General features: G+C 35.3%; 1 protein-coding gene across 1 annotated transcript in view; it reads left to right on the forward strand.

The window, feature by feature from the left end:
- LOC145672561 (sodium channel protein Nach-like) overlaps window positions 1-15,691 on the forward strand; it is a 107,933-nt gene extending 92,242 nt beyond the window's left edge. Inside the window, exons 9-11 of the mRNA XM_081741720.1 lie at window positions 5,097-5,226; window positions 8,755-8,864; window positions 15,432-15,691. Of these exons, the coding sequence (XP_081597846.1) occupies window positions 5,097-5,226; window positions 8,755-8,864; window positions 15,432-15,691 (500 nt within the window). The remainder of the gene's footprint in view (window positions 1-5,096; window positions 5,227-8,754; window positions 8,865-15,431) is intronic.
- The last annotated feature ends 2,526 nt before the right edge of the window (window positions 15,692-18,217 follow it).

The following is an 18,217-nucleotide window of genomic DNA, read 5'->3' on the forward strand; positions in this document are numbered from 1 at the left end:
GTATGTGTGAATTTGCCTCTGTTTTTCACATCGACTGTGTTTATTACGTGTCTCCATACTTGTGAAACATCCTGTTTCGTGTGTTATACTGTACCTACACCTTAGTTGCCTTCCTACCATTCGGCTGCTTATTACCTATATTTCACATTCACAAATTCATTGTTGACCACCATGAGTACTTGATGCTTATGCAACCACACATAACGGGTAAAATAGTTGGAACAGTAAGTTCCAAGCGGTAGATATTGAAAACCAATAAGCTGGCGGTCACAAAAGTCTAGTGGTAGCGCTGGTGTTCAAAACGTAGTTGCTCGGTTCACACACACACAGATGGCGCTTGTGTTCAAGACGCTACAGTACAAGAGATCAGCCATTGTTCTGTGAGTGTTAAATAGAACTAGTAGCAGTGCTAGACTAAAACATGGTGCATTATTCAAAACGCGAACAGGCCAACATGCTATTTATGTAGGTCGTACAGATAGCAGTGGGCGTGAAGCAGCACGTCTCTAGCAATAATTTTCCTAACAGACGTCAACCGTCACACAGGATGTTTGCAGCAATTTATTGGCGCGTGTGTGAAATAGGAACAGTACTATCTACTCATGTGGATGGAGGTCGACTCGTCGTATACGAACAGTCTGTTACGGACGAACGTGTGTTAGAAGTTATGGACAATAAGCGAAGTACGAGTATGAGGGAACTTAGCCGTAAAATGCATGTTAGTCACACGACTGTGTGGCGTGGCGCGCGTTATAAGAAAGTGTCTTGTACCCATATCACCTGCAATGGGTACAAGGACTGACAGAAGCGGATTTCCAAGTACGTGAAGCATTCTGCGAGTGGTTCATTCAACAGAACACTACTATCATGATGTTCCAGGCATCAGTACTGTTGACTGATGAAATCACGTATCGTCAACATGCATAATACACGTGAGTAGATACATATCTCCATGATACGGTTGTCAAGCATCATCAACACCAATTTGGACTCAATGTTGTTAACATTGTCCATGATCAACTGATCAGCCCATACATGCTACCAGTTGTTAATATTGTCCATGATCAACTGACCAGACCATATATGCTACCACGAAGACTGTATGGAACATAGCATTTTACTTTCCTGCATAATACAGTGCCCGAATTACTGGAAAATATTCCACTAGTAATTCGCATCAGCATGTAGTACTTCAGTGTAAATGTCGGCCGGTGGTTGGCGTGGCGGTCCAGTGGATTGACCTGTCCGGTCTCGAGACCTGTATCCACTGGACTTCTATCTGTGGGAACACATGGAAAGTGTAGTCAACGATTTGGAACAACGTATCCATAATTCCTGTGCAACTGTTCGCCATGACTCAGGTATCTTCGAATGGGTTTGGCATTCTACGGTCCGGCGTTGCTATCCATGCATTGTTGTCCATGATGGACACTTTGAACATATCCTGTGATGTGTTTGACGAACGTACGTTACTCTTTCTCTGCACATCGAGCTTCGAACTTACTGCTCGGACGATTTCTGCCCTCGGTAACTTAATTCTGCCAATATGCCCAATATGATATATGCTCATAGGATCTATGTTGCATATCTCGGTGTTACAAATTACTTCCCGATGTTTCTTTTACATTAAGGTACATTTTGTTAACAAGAATTCCCTGCTTTCGATCGGCATTTAATTTCTTCATGGATACTATTTGAGTTTGTCAACGTTTTTCCTCAGTTAACATTCACAACATTGTAACAAAAAAAAACCGTTATTTAGAAAATCATGGAACATATTTTTTTTTACATCGGGAAGCGGGAAGGGGAAGGAAGCGGAGGAGGAGACTTTATTCTCCTATTTTCGATTGATTTTAATTCCAAATATTGAGTTGATTTTAAAGCGTCAAAAGTATGCGCTATATTCCATCAAAAGTTATTCTTCTTAACGATATATTTTCATGGAACTTAATACTAGAAAGTAGAACTAGGGGATTCACATGGAAATTCACCATTCACTCCTAGCAGATTTTAATTTCAAGCTTGTAGGACTCTAGGAAAACCTCAAAAGAAACGCTCATAGTCTAATAAAATCGGATATTTTTTTTTCACAAAAGCTATCGTGGAACATTTTCATAAAAAAAACAAAGGAAAAGTCCACCCTTTGCTCTTCCGTGATCTTAACTCCATCCAGAAGGGATGATTTGGAAGCCTGAAAAAAATATTCTACATAATGCATGAAAGTCAAACATATATTTCAAATAAAATTTTCGTGGTACATATTTATTAAATCAGGTTGAGAGAGAGAAGTCACGGTTTTATTACTGACAGACTATAACCGCAAGCTCTGAAGATAATTTAAAACCCGTTTTCTTAAATAAAAAAAGCGAGAGACAGAGAAAGAAATACATTATTTTTGCTACCCTATCCTGCTAAATTGTTGTGTGTGCAAATGTTCAAATTTGCAACACGGGGTAGATTTTATCTTCTTTTGAAACCCTTAATCATCGTGGATCACAACGCCAAACAATAGAATTATTTTTATGCTGATGAAAGACATACTAAGTTTCGTTAAAATCAAGTCAAGTAAGTTTTACGAGAGTTATCATGTAACAGACACACAGACACACCAATTACCGAGTCGAATGGTAGAAGTTTCGTTAATGCTCGCAGAAGATTATAGTAGTTTTGTTTCTAATAAGGAAAAAAGTACAATGCATTTTACGGAGAGGTGGATGGCTAGATTTTTAAAACAAGATTGTACTTCTAAAGTTAACTAATTCTACTGTGTTGTTCATTCATTGAATATAGGTCTAGCATTTTTTTTTCAAAATGTCGTACTGTTCTCATACTATCTAATAGAACTTTCGAATGTCTGAACAAAATTGAATGATTTTCATGTATGTCAGTTACGTATGTTATATCATTGAATTATGTTAAAACATTCTAAATTGTACGTAAATAAATGGACTCTAATGGTGCATTAGCAAATCAAATGAGCTTAAAGTCATATAGTTAATCAGTTTTAATGTGAAAAGGAAACTACTAAACCCATAGTTAATGAATATACAGTACGTATCGTTGCATAAAATTCTTATTTTGTTTAATGTTTGCTTGTATGTTCGAATAGGGATCTGGTTAACATTGAATTCCATCTCCGACAGCAACAAATGTAGATACGCAATCGTGTATAACAGGAAGGCCAGGATATTGTATAATATTTGCTACTTTTAAAGTTAGTTTTCCAGCGACTGTTTAACAAAGTATATGGTGGGCCACATTGCTGGAACGTATTTATATTTTGAATATTGGAAGCAATAACAGTCCTACGCGTTATTCGTATAGCTTAACAGGAATTGTAAGGATGGGAATTACTGATACATGTTTCTTCCATTGTTGCAGCAGAGAGTCGTCTTGATGAGACCCTCGTTGAATTTTCTTACGTCTTGGAGGCGTTCTTCAGTAGTGGGAGCTCCATCATCACATAACAACAATATTTTTCAAACAACATTTTACGAAAGGTTAGCCCCATCCCGAAAGGCCATTCTTTCGTGCAACCTCGAACGTGAACATTAAGCAGATTGTGCCACCAGTCATACTGCAGGAGCGTGAGTGACAGGCTCCGACGACCCTTCCCAGGACGCCTCATCTTCAGATTCATCCATTGACCACCCAAATCCTTCGGTCTAATTCCATCGGATTATTTCCTCTGGGGTTATCTAAAGGAGAAAGTGTTCCCCATAAAGCCTACCACCATCAGTGAAATGAAAGACAGCATCCGAAGGGATATAGCAACCATCCTTGCAGAAACCATGTGCTAAACTATGCTAAACATGATAGTTAGGGCCAAAGAATGTTCTCGTCTAGGTAGTGCCCCTCTAAGGCATGTAATCTTGAAACCTCAAATAAAGTGCAAAACTTCTGTTCTTTAACAGTTCTACATTAGTTCGTAATAAATATTGTGCTAAAGATGATCCACAAATGCATTTTAAATGTATCCCATCAATATCCCCAACCTTATACTGCTAAAAAATGAAAAACTAAAATTTTTCGTTGTTTCCCAAATTTTCCATTTTGTCTTGGCCATGGAAAAGTCTTTTTTGAAAAAAAATCCGTTCCTTTTCCCGACACTTCACAACACTATGCACAATGGCAATGGTGCCGTGAATATGAAACATGGACCGTTGATGACTGGAAACAATTATAAGGTCAGATGAGACATTGGTTGACTTATTTCAAACCAAGGACCATGTCTATGTGTGACGAAGACTCAATAGAGTGTATAGTCTACATGTCTCTGCTCAACTGTAAAATAAGACTGCGACTTTGTGATGTGGGCTGCAACATCTGCTGACGCCTACTCGTCACGTCACTGCCCATCATTGTGCCACCGTTTTAGGGGACCATGTGCATTATATCTTTCAGATGTCATTTCCATGTAATGAGCTCATATTCCAGGATAATAATTCGTTCATTCAGCATTTGGAGTTGTTGAGGCATGGTTTGAAAAACATCAGGATGAAGTTGAATATCTTCCCTGGCCTACCCAAGCTCAAGATCTGTTTTATTGGATCATTTATGATTCGTTTTGGAGACACTAATCTGGTGCAATTTCCCCATCCATTTTGTCTCACAGAGTAGAGTAATAAAATGCACGCGGAATGGTGTAATATTCCACTTGCTGTCATTCACGTCGTCTATGTCATTGTGCCACGACGTATCACAGCAGCTATGAGGGGGAAAAGTAGTCCAACACAAAGATGTTATAAAATAGAGGATCTGCCCATATGTATCTTCTTCCTATTAACTCAATGAAGTCAAAAAACAACCGACTATCGGAACATCTGTTTCGCTACTGGCTACTCTTGTTTCTGCCATCGTCTGATTGGCAACTTCCGTTTCCACCATGTATGTTGACTCAAAATATTACAATCTTATTGGGCGGAGTGGGCAGAGTGGAGGTTGCAAAACTGTGACGTGTGGTTCAAGATTTTATTTCATAGGCAGATCCTTTAATTTATAACATCGTTGGCCCAACATCATATTAATTTGTAATCTTGTAGTTTATTGAGGTGTTTCTGTTATTATGATAATTATTTGTATTTGTATACTTTTAGCTTTTCTCAGAAGTATGAGACCTTCGGAGAAAATACAAGGCATCAGTGGCTTAGATGATATGACGCCATGTGATTGTTTACCACCATGTGAAGATCGTATATACACTATAGACAGCACAAGTTTTGGATCGTAAGTATTGCGTTGTTAATTTAAATAGTCCTTAATGGTCTCATTACGTATCAGTCTTTGCAAAATGTGACGAGCGCTACGTAAAAGATACAACCAGCAATTAAAGTGCTATGGTAATTTATCTAATTGAAACCTAAACTTTGCGTTTCGGTGACGCAAACCGATTTTTAATGAGACCTTGGTGTATAATCCTTAAACAACATATTGAAACCTTTACCAGAAAGTTGCTCTATTCTTTCTGAATTAAACGTAAGAGTTACTTTCCTACATCCTATTTCCTGTAAGCGATCTACCGTCATTGAAATCAACGCATGCAGAATTCCATTCAAATGTATCTGGCATGAAAACAACACTCGAATTAATTTTATTTCGACCCAACCCATAGAAATGTTCAAGGTATATAAAATAACAAGTAGCTCCTGTTCGCGTTTAGCATTCTGATTGGCTCTCTGTCCGTGACGCCATATGCAGAAACTTTTGTCCATGAAACAGTATACCAACTAGCGTAATTGCGTATGCAGTATTTCATTCGTTCTAAACAATACCTCGCAATACCCAAGAATGTTATAAAATAGAGGATCTGTTCATATGTATCTTCATCCTATTAGGTAACTGAATGACCGCCATATGTGTTGATTCAAAACATTGCGATTTTGATATGTAGACATGTAGTGTATCTGTCGTTTATTTTTATTTAGGTTTTTGCTTCAGATTTATATTATACAATGGTTACATGCTACAGGTAAATCACCAATTATAGGATAAGTATGGTTGTGACGTATGGCTTCACGATTTTGTGGTATTGGCAGATCCTCTATTTTATAACATCCTTGGCGATACCTCCACGTGATGTCACCGACCGCAAAGTATCCTACGAAAAATGAGAGCAGAGAGGCTGAATTGAGAGTTCGCTGAGAAATGACAACCACACGCTTCCTAGAAGCAGAATGTTGAAAACAAATAAAACACTATTTTCTTATATTTACTCATCTGTCATAGTTACTTCGTTTAGCATCTGCTCCTCCGTTTTCAGTGCCACAAACTACCTTCGCTCACTCACATTACTACACTCAAGGCATAGCTATGACTTGTCCGTTGCTCAATGAAATGTCCGTCCCCTCTTTTGTTATTTTTTTTCGAAAGAATATTCTGGAAACCATTTGTAAGTGGCCAAACAAAGAAGACAGAATAAAATTTCACACTGAATGGAAACTAGCAAGTGTTGTTGAACTTCAGAAATATGTGAGTGTGTTGATACTGATTGGAGTATGTAAATCAAACAACGAAGAAACGAGCCAGATGTGGAGTAAAAAAATGATCATCAAATATTCAGTATGAGCAGTAATCGATTTCAGCAAATCAGTGCTGCCGTACGTTTTGATGATGCAGAATTCCGGTGCCATAGAAGACCTGAGGACAAACTATCTCAAATTCGTGAATTTTTTGAAGATTGGGTAAACAGTCTACAGGACGCTTTTATCCCTGGTGAGAATATGACTGTAGATTAGTAGCTTGTAATATTTCGTGAACGTTGCCCTTCCAGCAATACTTCTCAGTAAGCCGGGTAAGCATGGAATAAAGTTCTGGATTATTTGCGATAGTGCTATAAGTTATGTCTGGAATGTGCAAATATGTACTGGAAAAAATCCAGAAAAATAACAGAGGTTATTCAAGGTAAGCGAGTAGTTCTTCAACTGACAGAACAAATTGCTGGCCGTGGAAGAAATATCACTAATGACAACTTCTTTACGAGTCTTTCCCTTGCACGAAAACCGAAACAATGACAAACGACCTACGTAGGAATTATTCGTAAGAATAATCCTGAACTCCCATTATGCATTACCAAAGCAGATACTAATACAGAAGTAAACAGTAGTTTGTTTAGGTTCCAGCAAGATGCAATGATTGTGTCATACTGCCTGCAATCATTTAATATATATATAGGGTAGTCCGGGACTGGGCGTCCCCACCTTTAGTTTCAACAGAATAGTGTTAGTTATGGTAGAACGTCTATACACAGTTACCTTGAAGTCTTAAGAGTCATAATCATCCGTATGATCACCATCCATGTCGTAACACAGCTGAATTTTGTGCCAAGTTCTCGTAGATGTTTTGCGGAGATACTCCGGAGTCACGAGGGTGAAGGCGTGTTCCACAGCTGCTCGTAATTCCTGCGTTGTATGATATCGAGTGTTTCCTACTTGCTGCTTTATGAAACCCCAGAGAGCATTCTCTGGTGTCGTCAGATCGGGATTTCTTTCTTGGCCAGGCAAAGGGACCTGGTGAAGATGGAAACCTCTCCCAATCCAGCGGCCAGGAAATGTCTGATTCAGGTAATTCCGCATGTAAATAACTGCTACCAAGCAGAAAACGCCAGAAAACAAATGAACATGGATAGTAATGTTGTCAGACCATGCCAAGCAATGTTACCAGACAATGCCAAGCAATATTACCAAACAAATGTGGGTAAAACCTAAAACCGTCAGAAAACACCAATTAGGGGTATGCCCACTTCCGGACCAAGCTGTAGTTATATATAATTTTATTTTTTGTTTCATAGGAATTCATTTCTAATTTCAATATTGTGTATCTTGGTATTTGTTATTCCATAATTAAATGCTTTATTTTCTTTTAAAAAAGAGAAAAACATTAGAAATGTATTTCATTGATGTTCTAGTTAATAAAAAGTAAAATTTTACCTATTTACTATGTAATTGTTTCTCTCCTTAATAAGTGTACATTACTGGCTAAAAAAGCAAAAACATCACCGTGGTTGCATTGGACCCAATTGGTACTGAAAAGTATAAAATTTTATCTATAGTTCCAGAGTTAAAAAACCCACAAATACGCCATTTAAGCAATATATAAACTTTTTACACTTGTATATCTTCTGAATGGTTTGAAATATCAAATCTCTATAAATAGTATTACAATCTTCATATCTAATGAAAGTTGTGTGCGTAATTGAACCCAATACTTATCTCAACACATTTTCGAAATAAAGTTATTTGAAAAAAGTCGTTTTCTACTGGTTGTAACGTTGTTTCTACTAGCCCGAAATATACCGTATGATCACTGTAGTATTTGGCATAAAGTAACTATATCCGTCTCACTTGCTTTTTTTATTGTTTAACCCTGCAAAATTTGGTTATTTTTCAGTCTTTGATACTATAGCGTCCTTAGTTTGCAACATGGCATAACAAGTGTGCTATCGTACGTTTTCGTTTTACGTGTAGATTTGAAATATGTAAAAATCTGACGTAATGCTCTTTGAAAAAAGAAAACTTTATGTTGAGTTGGCAACATTGGTAATCTTGTGGTATCACAGGGTATCCCAAAACCATGTCCTCTTGGCGAATATTTACATGGGGCAAAATTTCAGTGGTTTTTATCCATTTGTTAAAAAGTTACAAGGGCATATCAAGATTATATATATATATATATGGTGCACCTTCTAACCAATTTGTATTATTCTCTTATATAAATTTTATATCCTATTTACTATTATTAATATTATTTATTATTTAGACCCCATGCATTTACTACAAATCATACCGGATGTGCTGACATACATTTTTCTGAGTTCAGCGGAGTTCGCTATCGAAATGATGTTCAATTTGGTTGGTTGGATCTTCTAGGTAAGTTCTGGAATGTTTGTCAACCATTAATGGTTATTTTTCAACAGCTTATAGCTAATGTCTCAAATAAAAGACTAACAACAGCTGGTTTCCAAGTGTAAAACAGATTTTAAGGAAATGTAAATGTGCATTTTGTATGTAGCTTCTTGGTATGGTATTGGGGAAACTTGTAGATACTACTAGCCACAAACCGTTGCTAGCAAAAAGTATGAAGTTATGAATAAACAAAATTTATGAATCTTGAATCCAGATTATGATATATATATATAGTTTTCATTCTTGTTTAAGACTTAAAAGCTTTGCTCTGCGTAAGTATTAAAGTCTTATAGAATGACATAACGTAGGTTGCGGTGTGAATATACAATATAACAAGTGACACCAGGACTAGTGAACATTTGTATGAGCTGTTGACCTGAGATATGCTTGCATATCGGGAGTATAGTGGAACTCAGGGCACAACCAGCTTCTTGTGTGGGTAGTTATCGACTATTAACACGAACATGATGCAGTTTACAGAGGACAGAAAGGAATGTGTATATTTAAGATCGACTGCAACGGAATCAACGCCACGCCTGAAATGTGCGGTCGTCATGAGTGCAAGTCCAGCCATCCAGGTTGGCTAATTACATAGGAGTCAAGGTTAACAGACCATAAGCTTTCCAGTAGTGTTTATACCGAAAGAATGTACCGATGACTCGTCAAAAAGATACTTCTGCTGTAAAAAGTCACATACGACACGCAGATACGATTGAACCATGTGCAACAAATCAAAACATCCTTTGAACTTTGTTGCATTCTCCTGCGGTAGTCGACACTTACAATTCTCGGACGGTGGTTGATAGTAACAGCGGAAGTAATCGACAGATCACGACGCACCGTAATACCATTATTCCTAGGATGGCATAAATGTTTAATTTGGAAAGATAGATGCATTCACCTATTTCTTTTTAATAGGCGCGCTTCGAAACTCATATATATTTATATTGCAAGATGGATTGCGATCCTTCTTTCGAACAAACAAACTGTCTCGGAATTCCACGAAATTCATGGACAGTACAATGCCATGTTATGTGGTAGCTACTTCAAGCATTGTGTGACGAATAGTATCTCATGTTACAAGGTACGATCGATGACTTATTGGATTACATGCCACATAAGGCTGAAGCTTTACATGCTCCCATAGAGAAGATTCATCAAGCGCACCTCTAACATTGAAATTGGTTCCCGCTATTCACTAGAAATTACCAATGGCCACAGCATCATTTTGGATATCTATTTACCTATAACAGAGTAACGCATCTTCTTAACTCGTGCATACTTTGCACATATAGTGAATCTGAATGTAATGGTGTACCGCCATTTCAAAACAAAATAAGTCCGTACTAAATTGTCATTTATGATGACATTTGTCGATAACTTGTGTAGTAGTACCGTAACATCTAATTTACTAAGTGATAAGAACGAAACAATTATCTACAGTTTTGGAAATATCAGCTAGTTCACAACTAAGGGATCATGTCAATTTACATAAAGCAATCAAGTTCTTATAAAAGAATTCGTAAGAATTTATATATATATATATATATATATATATATATATATATATATATGTGTGTGTGTGTGTGTGTGTGTGTGTGTGTGTGTGTGTGTATGTATATGCCCTGTCCAAATATTCATGATTCAGAATCCTGCGGTACTTCCTTTACAATTTTTATAGAGGTAGTTGGTGAGTACTTCAAATTATATGCCCGTAGCCGAACTCCCTCTATAAAAAATGTTGCGTAAGTACCTTAGGATTCTGAAACATGAATTTTTGGATATTAGTTCCTAAGTGAAGTTTTGACTCGACTATGGTAGGTCCCATAGTCTTGGAGCCATAGATCTTTAAAGTTCTTTTTTTTATGTTTTCTGTAGCCTGTAACTCCGAAGGGAAGCATTTGTGCACCCAGGATGGTCTATACTTTTCGTCTTATGTTGGTGTCACGAATCATCTCCCAAACGTTGTTGGTGTTGTTTGGAAACACCCGATATATATATATATATATATATATATATATATATATATATATATATATATATATATATATATATATAGTCAGAAATGCTTTCACTATTGTCTACACATTGATTTTTTATAAATCCGGAACCAGAATTCCATTGAGTTAAGTGATTATCCACGCCAGTAAGTGATTATCACGTACACTCAGCGACATTTCTCCATTTACGCATCGTTGGAATTTTCAAACCAATAATTCAAACACTGTACAAACACGGATCACACGAAAGAATGAGCGCAGCTGCAAGATTTCAAGTTGGTACTGGACGGTACAATCAGTAGCAATATGTATTGTGGGACAAAGACGTAAATACAAATTCTCTCTTGCAAAAATATTTTTCATTATCGTTTAAGGAAAAATATACGTACACATTACTCTTATTCTAAAATTTGCGTACCCTTTAAGAAGCCATTGCTTACCTGGAGTGACAAACATTGATCTACACCTTCGACGTATCAGACAGTCCCGGATAAATACCATTATCGTTGACATTATAAGCAGTTTCCTATCAGTGGAAGATTACTCGCGGCGGCTTGAAGTTTTCACACAATAATTCTTCCTGCTAAATTTTCGTTTAAACCTTAGAATAATCTACTTGAATATCACTTAATGTGGGGAACGTTATGAATTGGAGAATATTATAAGGACTAAGAGTTTATGTAATCGCCTTTTGGTAATTAATAAATGTGTTATGAGAGCCTCTATCACATGATATAATGTTTCATTTTATTTGAAATGAGATATGTAATGCTTCTCGTTATAGTGGTTCACAGAACATTTTCATGCCTTATTAAATTTTACTTCACATGAGAGTAATAACGAATAAAAGTGTTAATGTCAGACTTTACCATGAGACGTATTACTGCAATTCATTTCACGTGAATTAATAACAATAGAATGTAGCATGACAGCCTATGCCATTTAGCACATTGCTGCTTTTGATTTTACACGAGAATAATAATAAATGAATGTGTTGTGCTAGACTCTACTACCAAAAGCAATATTTTATGTAATATAACAATGAATGAAGGTTTGTTTCAGACTCTACCACTTGATAAACTATTTCATTTCATTTCACATGAGAATAATAACGAATGAAGATGTTATGTCAGTCTATACTACCTGGTTCATGTCTTCATTTCTTTTCACGTGAGGATAAAAATGAATAAGGGGCTACAGCCTAATGTATTACTTTTTTTTATTACTCACGAGAATAATAAGAAAATGATGGTGTTGCATTGTGTCAGTCTCATCCTAACACATTATTCCATTGAGACTTTTACTGATGAAGAGATTATATTATATTATGTAAAGATAAGGAGACCATGTTTTAGTCAGTACAACGGGAAGACAAAACTGTAAGGAATTTTGTCATATCGTTATTCAGATTATGCATACTGCCTTCTGCCCACTTACATTATGAGATTGTACTGCTGTAATACTATAAGAGTTTGATCTTAGTCGTTTCATTTTTCATTCTTTTATTACAGAAAGCTTGTTGTTTGGCAGATAATGTGCACCAAACAAGAACAGAAAACAATCACCCGATTTTTCTAAACTCAAGGTGTGTGTCCGAGACTAAAATTATCGGAAACATTTAACTCAATATAGAAACAGGGTACTTTGTAGATGTAATAGAATAGAAATACACTTTAATAGAAAAATTTAAATTGCCTGACCGAAAGTGACACACGAAGAAGGAGTAACATATGTGTAACTTCTACCAGTTGCTCGTCCGGTACAACAATCAATGCAATGGATATTTGAGCGAAGTAATCATATTAGTTGAAACATGGTTCTCTCGTTCGAGTCAGAGCTCCTTCGTGGCTAAGCGGTTAGCGTACGCACCTTTGGCGTGGGAGACCCGGGTTTGCTTCCCGGCGGGAGCTCATGTAGTTCGGATTCCACGTTCATCAGTAGGTCCACGTCTATATAGCCTCGCTGCTGAAAGGAACGCTAAACTAAAATCAACTCAACTCGTTCTGAGTCAGAATCCAGGAAAAAAGTATAAAGTGGATTTATGCAGCATCACTAATGGAAAAGATATTCAAGATTCAATCTTCCGCTGGTGAGGCACGAGGGTAACATTGTAAAGTATAGTGATTGACTTGGTAACAATCTGAAGCTGACAATTCTCATCTAACTGCGAAATTTATTGTGAAGAAAAAACGAATAATTACTGTTCTCTGTTCTTAGTTGGTGCAAACTGGGAGCCGAGCGACTCTGTATTTTCTGCAACAAAAGAAAGAAAAATCTAATCATAATAAAACAAACTCTCATAACATTACCATAATAGTAAAGTATCATAACATGCATGGGCAGAAGGCAGTGTGGATAATCCAAAGAAATGTTTGGCAAAATTCCTTACAATTTTTGACTTTTCCTGATACTAAAAACATGATATCTTTATCTTTACAATAATATAATTTTTTATCAGTAAAAAATTTCAATTATATTTCTGTCTTTCAATTTTCCCTCCAGAACTACAGTCATCTTTCTCAGTGTACAATATTTCAAACATCGTTTTGACAAGCTTAAATTCTTTCAAACATTTAATTGATGATGATAACATTTTACACTTTTACAATTATTTTCTGTTTTTTAGCACCCTAATATTACTAATTTTTAGTGTTTTTCTAAATTAGTTTCTTCGCTCCAGCGTTATTCTTTTTAGTCGATCAATATTTTTTATTATTCTTAAAGGTATCTTTTGCTGTTCTTGTCTTGGCTTTTAATATGTAATATGTCATTATCTCACTAATTAACCCTTATATAATAATCAATCTCGTCAATATTTAGTATTCCGTTTCAAATTATTCGCATCACATTTTTTCTCCTCTGCGTTTGTGCAAATAATTAAAGTGGCATTGTATGAGAAATTCTACTGGGAGTCATTTTTGTCAGATCACTTACAGAGTAAAATATGTGTCGATTACATGGTTTCTTCGGTAGAGATTGTATGGTACTTTTAGTTTATATAAAAGTGAGGTATTGTTAAGTGGTGAAAATAATCTGACTTATAAACATTTTCCTGAATACATGACCAAATGTAAGTTGCTTTTGATTAAATTATGAGTTCTCAATAATGTATTAAATATTTTCTGAAACGTTTTTTTTTCCTTTAAAAAAGATCTCATTAATGTTATTAGTATAATAATTTTCTGGATACATTTTCATACTTTGTTGAAACCTGCTCCGAACTATTAATTCGTTCTAAAATCCGTTGTGTTGTACTTGCAGGCTAATTTGTACATGTAAAGCACTCCGTCAAAATCAAGAGTTCTATTCACAAGGGTTTTTTTATTCATAATCATTCAAAATAAGTATTCATAATAAATATTCATTCAGGATGCATCATCAGTTTATTATTTAAGTAGACTAAGAGCAAATATGGAAATTTGTTGTCATCTGTTTCCTTTAACACTTTAAGAGTTCTAAATTAAACAACGTCCGAAGAAATATTAATATTTGTACTTGTTCAAAAAAAAAATAAAGTATGACATTAGTATGTACGCTATTCTCATAGCATATGTACATATACACTAGCAAAACTAACAGTGGTCGTTGGTCCGCAAGAATTATTTTATTCCTTCTGATGTACACAAATAACTAATGAAATTGGAGTACAATTAAGTCATATTTACAGGTCGCTCCATTTTACTTTTTTTAAATTGTTGTCAAACCTTTCAGAACAATATGTCAGTATTTTGTATTCTCAAGTTACAAAAACGCTTTCTTCATTGGAGTGGGAATATTTTTACGATGGATTTCAATCAATAGAAGACTAATCTGCTTCTGTTCCTCCCCTTTTGTCAAGGCTTCATTATACTTTTGGATGGCACTTACTTCTTTCAGTTACATCATCACCACAGCCATTGGTTTTAATAATTCACAAATTTCTTGAAAAAAAAAAAAAAGGATTATCTCGCCATCTAATGATCATAATGAAACCGCTACGAACTTATATCTATCCAGTTATTAGCACAGGTGCTGTGTTAAATTACATTGTAGTCTTGTCACAATGTAGTATACAGGAATGTAATGGTGCGTATACCCATTACCCACCTAACAGTTTTATAGTGCAGCATACATTTACCTTAAATTTACGAATGAACGAGTATATACGAAGGTAGACATACGCTATATCTTCAAAACGGTCCAGCGTAAACCTCCCCAAAACTCTAGCAATAGATCATTGGTAATACTACAAGAACAAACAGGTTTCAAATGAAGCGACCTGTAAATATTGAGCAATATTGCTGAAATTTTGCAGGTAAATAGCTTATGACTCGAGGAAAAAAATAAAGCCTTGTGGAGGATTATTTTGAACAAGTTGATTTCTTGCATTTGGTTTTGGACCACCCTAATACATACACACACACATATTATATATATATATATGAATGATTCCTTTATTTAGTTAAAAGTTAAAACTCATTAATCTTTGAATTACCCATCTTAACTATAATTTGAGTAGATAAAATTGATAAAAGTGTATTTTCCATTGCAGTTTCATGTGGAGGAATTGCTGGTCTGTTTCTTGGATTTAGCATGATTAGTGGAATTGAAGTTGTGTACTGGATTATCCTACGTCCGATTTTACATTGTATTTGCAAGTATCAACCAAGAAGTAAACGAAAAACACATACAATCATGTACGTTAGGAATGTTAATAAAAATTCTAGTGGAAAATATTCCAGGAAAAAGTCCTCAAAAATGCATCAGTTTCCTAAAGTTGAGGAAAGAATATCAGTTATGAACATTAGATAATAGTAAAACATGATGTTCAGTAGGAATGAATGTAAAACATTAAATAATATTGAATTGAAGAACTGGTTAAGATTTTTAATACGGCTTTGCTAAATAAACTTCAATGTAGGCTAGTATACTGTATATCCAACAGACTGTAAGTAGGACTTTCCACTTTCATCAACTGGACACATGGTCGCTTGATGAATCACGGAGATGCAGTTAAACTGCGATAGAATGAAATAAAAAAAATCCCATACCCACTGAAAATCGATTACTGCGTGATATTCAAGATAGAAGAATGTTTATAATTATGACTTCCTGTTCGCAGAAGTGCCTTGAATCAAATTTAAGAATGCATATATTTACTCCATAGCCTGTTCTTTAATTTAACATTGAAGGTACACACTGGGGTCTGAATGCCACCTACCATGTTTTTATAGTTTTTACATTACGAATTAAGTTTAAACTCTGCATATCTGCTTGCATTACGTGTGTTATGAACTACAGTTGGATAAATTTAGAATTAAGTACTAATTATAGGCTTATTTTGTTATTTTCTATATTGTAAATTCATATGATTGTTCTACAAGAATTGCCTACTTTGTATATTCCTATACTAAGGCACTTTCGAATCAGAGAGTTTTCTTTAGTTACCTGTAAACTTGGCCACCTCTCTAAGTTGGACACCTGCTTATCTTGGCTTGGTTCGTCTTGAACTTGCATTTTCTCATAAGACATAGGTACCGCGGTGATTTTGGCAGACTTCTGCCAGCTCAAAAGCATCACAAAAGCATCACAAAAGCAGGGTAGCCAGTGATACAAAAACTTTGTTCGTTAAATTAGGTATCACAATCTATAATTAGATTACTTTCATGCCGAAACGAACCAAATTAACCAAAAAATCTGCATATAATTATCTTTGACACGTAAAACGGAAAACTGAATATGTCTTAAAGATTGCAAGAAAACTGGCAACGAACATAGATATTCAAAACGGAATAAAAAAATCTATTGTACGTAAAACAATACGAATTACCATTAGTGGCCCAACCCAGAATCGAACCAAATTACTACGGACAAGTTGAGCTTCAGTAAACTTTCTACGAAAACGGACAATAAACTGAGTCAATATATATATATATATATATATATATATATATATATATATATATATATATATATATATATAATACCTTTTTGTGCAAATGAATGGAAATTACCATCAGTGGCCCAACACAGAATCAAATCAAATTACTAGCAAATTATCTACATACCATCATCTTTCAAATGTAAATCGGACAGGTTGAGCTTCGGTAAACTTTCTACGAAAATGGACAATAAACCGAGTCAATATATTAGAAAAAAAATACCTTTTTAGGCAAATGAATGGAAATTACCATCGGTGGCCCAACACAAAATCGAACCAAATTACTAGCAAATTATCTACATACTATCATCTTTCAAATGTAAAACGCACAAGTTGAGCTTCGGTAAACTTTCTACGAAAATGGACAATAAACCGAGTCAATATATTAAAAAATACATTTTTTGTGCAAATGAATGGAAATTACCATCAGTGGCCCAACACAGAATAGAACCAAATTACTAGCAAATTGTCTACATACTAGCATCTTTCAAATGTAAAACGGACATGTTGAGCTTCGGTAAACTTTCTACGAAAACGGACAATAAACCGAGTCAATATATAAAAAAAATACCTTTTTGTGCAAATGAATGGAAATTACAATCAGCGGCCCAACACAGAATCGAACCAAATTACTAGCAAATTATCTACATACTATCATCTTTCAAACGTAAAACGGACAAGTTGAGCTTCGGTAAACTTTCTACGAAAACGGACAATAAACCGAGTCAATACATAAAAAATCTTTTTTTTTTTTTTTTGTGGAAATGAACGGAAATTATAATCAGTAGCCCAAAACAGAATCGAACCAAATTACTAGCAAATTGTTTACATACTATCATCTTTCAAACGTAAAACGGACAAGTTGAGCGTCGGTAAACTTTCTATGAAAACGGACAATAAACCGAGTCAATATATAAAAAAATACCTTTTTGTGCAAATGAATGGAAATTACAATCAGCAGCCCAACACAGAATCGAACCAAATTACTAGCAAATTATCTACATACTATCATCTTTCAAACGTAAAACGGACAAGTTGAGCTTCGGTAAACTTTCTTCGAAAACGGACAATAAACGGAGTCAAAATATATATATAAAAGTACCTTTTGTTGTGTAAATGAATGCTAATTACCATAAGTGGCCCAACACAGAATCGAATTAAATTACTTACAAATAAACTACAAACAGTCGTTTTTGACACATAAAACAGACAATAGAGTAATCTCTAAATATCCCACAAAAACTGACATCAAACAGTACCAATTGATAGAATGAAGAATAACTATTTCATGTGAAGAACTGCTAATTACCGTTACCCTTTCGTGTGATAAACGGCCCGATTCGGCCTTGACGTTGTAAAAAGTTATTAAGTAACGCTTGTATGAAGATTTACGTAAT

This window comes from Thermobia domestica, chromosome 16, assembly GCF_964235325.1.
Source record: "Thermobia domestica chromosome 16, izTheDome1.hap1.1, whole genome shotgun sequence".
NCBI classification, from domain to species: Eukaryota; Metazoa; Arthropoda; class Insecta; order Zygentoma; family Lepismatidae; genus Thermobia; species Thermobia domestica.